This window comes from Hibiscus syriacus, unplaced genomic scaffold (genome assembly GCF_006381635.1).
Source record: "Hibiscus syriacus cultivar Baekdansim isolate YM2019G1 unplaced genomic scaffold, ASM638163v2 tig00110777_pilon, whole genome shotgun sequence".
Taxonomy (NCBI): domain Eukaryota; kingdom Viridiplantae; phylum Streptophyta; class Magnoliopsida; order Malvales; family Malvaceae; genus Hibiscus; species Hibiscus syriacus.
In genome coordinates this window covers 2,453,067-2,456,785 of record NW_024062858.1, presented here as the reverse complement: position 1 = coordinate 2,456,785, position 3,719 = coordinate 2,453,067, and the positions used below count along the sequence as shown (strand labels likewise).

Below are 3,719 nucleotides of genomic sequence, written 5' to 3'. Positions count from 1 at the left end.
AAGATAATATTTTTAGGTTGAAACAATTTTTTTTATTAATTTTAGGTTAGTATGAATAACATTTCAAGTTGATAATCGATAACAAAATACCTCATATTATTAATCGAAAATATTAAAAAATTACAAACTTAATAATAATTTCGATTATACCAATTTTAAAAATTATTCCATTTAATAATATTTCCGATTGATAGTAAAATAACCTTAAATTAAGGCGCTACACGTCGGGCTCACCCCAATTTGCAAATAAAAAAGTCGATACATTAGTGAAAATTATGTACAAAATTATGAAGGAAAAGAAAATTGGACATAAATCCTGTCATAGCTGTGTTTTTAACAACCAATGAGAAAGCGAGTACAGTCGCGGGTACCACAACAACAGCCATCGGTTCCACGTGTATGGTCCCAACGAATAGCATCTCATCACGTGCTTCACCCATGTGCCCTGTGTTTCCTGCCTCTCTCATTCTCAAACTGAAACCGTACACCAAAATCCACCGCCGTATCTAGCAGCGACTCCATTATCCCCTCCTCTATCTCAACCACAATCCCTTCCCCTTCTTCCTCGTACGCCATTATACTTTGGTGCTTCATTTCTGCCAAATCTTTTTCAATTAACCCATCAATGTCTTCTAAAACACGACAATCAGCTCGAGGAAAAGTTGTAATTTTGGAGCACAATACGTCTGTTAGTCGACACCGGGAAGAGGACAGTGGGGTACTTTTGTTTAAGCCTATGCGTCTTAGTATTCTACCGATGTACTCGTATTCTGCTTCATCACCGACGATGGTGGTAGTACCAGTAGCAGCACTGTTATATCTGTCGTCTCGGTCAGTTTGTACGTGCGTCGCTTCTTGTTTGTTGTACATTTGGCTCGAACAACTAGATAACTGTGAGCTGAGTTTCCGTTTTTGAGCATCTATGACCTGTTTTTGAGGGATTTTTGCACGATCTAGCTCGTTTGACAATGTGGTTTTCCTGCATTTCTTGTCTGGAATGTTAAACCTGTTGACCGTGGAAGGACGAACGAATGGCTCCTCTTGCCTTTTCAGTCGTGAAATGAACTTTTCATTGCATCTGCTAGCGGCTTTGAGTGGCTGCTGCTTGTGAAGCTCATCAATTGGCTGATCAGCCCGAGCTTTAGGAGAGGATGAAGATGATGATTTGCATTTGAATCGGGTAACAAGCTCTTCTTTGTTTCGAACTGTGTTGGTTATGTCCGAACCAACTTTCCGGCCAACACTTTTTTGTTTAACCTGCTTCACCATCAGCCTAGCTAGGCTTCTGTTCTCTTCTTCATGCTTGAGCTCTTTCTTTTTCAACGATGAGAGACGGGAAACGACCAGGTCTTCGATAGGGCTCATGTTTTCTTTGTTGATTTGAAGGGACAGGCGGTGGTGATGGTGGTGATCCACGTCTGACCTTCTTGCAGACGATATTCTCGGAGTCGCTGGCAATGAACGAGTGCCGCAGATGTCACCGTCTAATGATTTCCTGTGACGGAAATTTGGTGTGGAAGAAAGAGAGGGCGAAGGGGTTTCCTTTTGAGGAAGAAGATCAAGTCCCATGAGCCTAGCAATCAGTGTAGGCGTGTTGGTCCCTGGGGAAGACGTCTCATTATCTGCAGCTCCAGCGTTTGGCCTTGTTGTTTTGATCCGAATCCAATTCTGCAATTTAAATGAAGATGATGATGCTTCCTCCTCAGACTCCAAACTGTTCCTTGGCGCCTCTGCACCATTAATGACGGCGGTTTGTGGAGAGAGGAAGGAGTCGTGGGGTTTGAAACAACCACAACCCCCGCCACTGCCAGTGGCAGTAGCAACACTTTGGCGGCTTACAGGGAAGAGAAAATGATGAAAATCAAACAAGTGAAACACAGCAGAGAAGCAACCGGAGGGATGAGTGTTTCTCTTGGAAGTTTTAGTCCCACTTCCCCAGTAACAATCTCGGCCCATCTCCTCACAAACAATGGCAGAAGAAGTTTTAGAGCGTTGGTTTGAGGAAGAAAGGTTGAAAATTAGGTTATAGGACGCGGGTGAAGCGAAAAAGCGGACCAGCATGAGTATTCGATTGGGTTGATTGAAGTAAAATTGACGATTATTATTTTATAATTTTAATTTAATTTGAATTTTTTAATATACTTGAATTTATGAAATTTGGCATTGAGTCAAAATAAATTATTCGAGTTTTTATTTAAATTTAATTATATATATATTTTATATTTTTTTATGTGATATATGTCTCATGGAGAGTTGATAGATTCAACTCAAACTTAAAAATTAATTAACTAATTATTAAAAATTTTGAGTTATTCAAATCTTATTTTATACTTTAAACTTTATTTAAAAATATTCGAGTCAAATTTATAAAATTATGACTCGAATCAAATTAAAAAAAAAGTTTGATTTTCTAAAACCAAGTCAAAGATTTAATTACCTTATCCCCGAGGAATAAAACACGCATAGTTTTAGGAATTCAAAGTACAAACAAACATATTAGCATACCTATTGGAATCAGATTACTCGGTCACTCCAAGTTTTACCATGGACTATGGCTAAATGAGCAGGATCACTCACTTTCTGTTCCAGTTTTGGGAATGGGTAAAACTAGACTAGTCCTCATATAAAATTGCAAACACTGAAATGCAGTCACATTAATAAATTCGATTTACCAACCCATCAATTGATCTTAATGCACTACAGTAAAACTATACATTTGCGGCGCTTTTTTACCTATAGCGGCGTTTTTAAGCGCCACAAAAAGACCTTGCGACGATATGACAAACGCCGCAAAAGCGTCGGGAAAAATAACACTGCTAAAGTTCGTGGAGTTTGATAACAAAAAATGCCGCAATAGGGAATGACATATAGCGGCGTTTTCCCCACAAACGCCACAATAGGTGTTGAGATTTAGCGGCGTGTTGAGATTTAGCGGCGTTTACCATAAACGCCGCAATAGGTGTTTGAGGTTTACCGACGTTTTTCCAACAAACGCCGCAAATGCGTAAGTATATAGAGGCGTTTTTCGGATACAAATGCCGCAAAAGGTCTGCTATATAGCGGGGTTTTTAGGTTGCAAATGCCGCAAAAGGTATGGTATATAGTGGTGTTTTTTGTTACAAACATCGGTATTGTTTTTTATATTTAGAGGCGTTTTTCTACAAACGCCGCTAAAGAACACATAATTTAAACAATTTTAATATTTTATTCGATTACCCCACATCTATTTTTTTAATCTGTTCCATTATCCAACAAGCATGACACCAATAACATCAAATTGTTTTTTGGAGGAATTAATATATTTTCCTAAATAAAATGGCAACCCCTAATCCTATTCCACAAAACAACGGCATTCAGCCGCCGTCTAGCTCTGTGGCCATAGCAGTCTCTCAAAACGATGGGAACGTTGATGGTAATTTCATTGGACCTGAAGTATTGGTATCTCCTCAGTTGGAAAGGTCGGGATCTCCCTTCATGGATGAAGATCAACGCGCGACGAAGAAAGTTCGTAATAAGGAAGAAGTTGACCGTATGGAGGAAGACCATGCTGATTTGGAGGCACAGTCGAATACAGATTTCAATGATAAGATAGCATGGAACCATGGAAAGCTTTCATATGCTAGCGCGGTAATGGGCAACTCGAAGACGACGGTAGATGTGGTTTCGCTCAAAGCTATGGACGAAGTGGAGATCCTAGATGGTGAATGTATTGTAGACAA

General features: G+C 39.4%; 1 protein-coding gene across 1 annotated transcript; it reads right to left on the bottom strand.

Moving 5' to 3' along the window:
- Nucleotides 1–432: 432 nt before the first annotated feature.
- Nucleotides 433–2,061, bottom strand: LOC120140026. The gene has a single exon (XM_039155091.1). It carries the CDS (start codon nt 2,059–2,061, stop codon nt 433–435), a length of 1,629 nt encoding a protein of 542 aa, XP_039011022.1.
- Between the last annotated feature and the right edge of the window lie 1,658 nt (nt 2,062–3,719).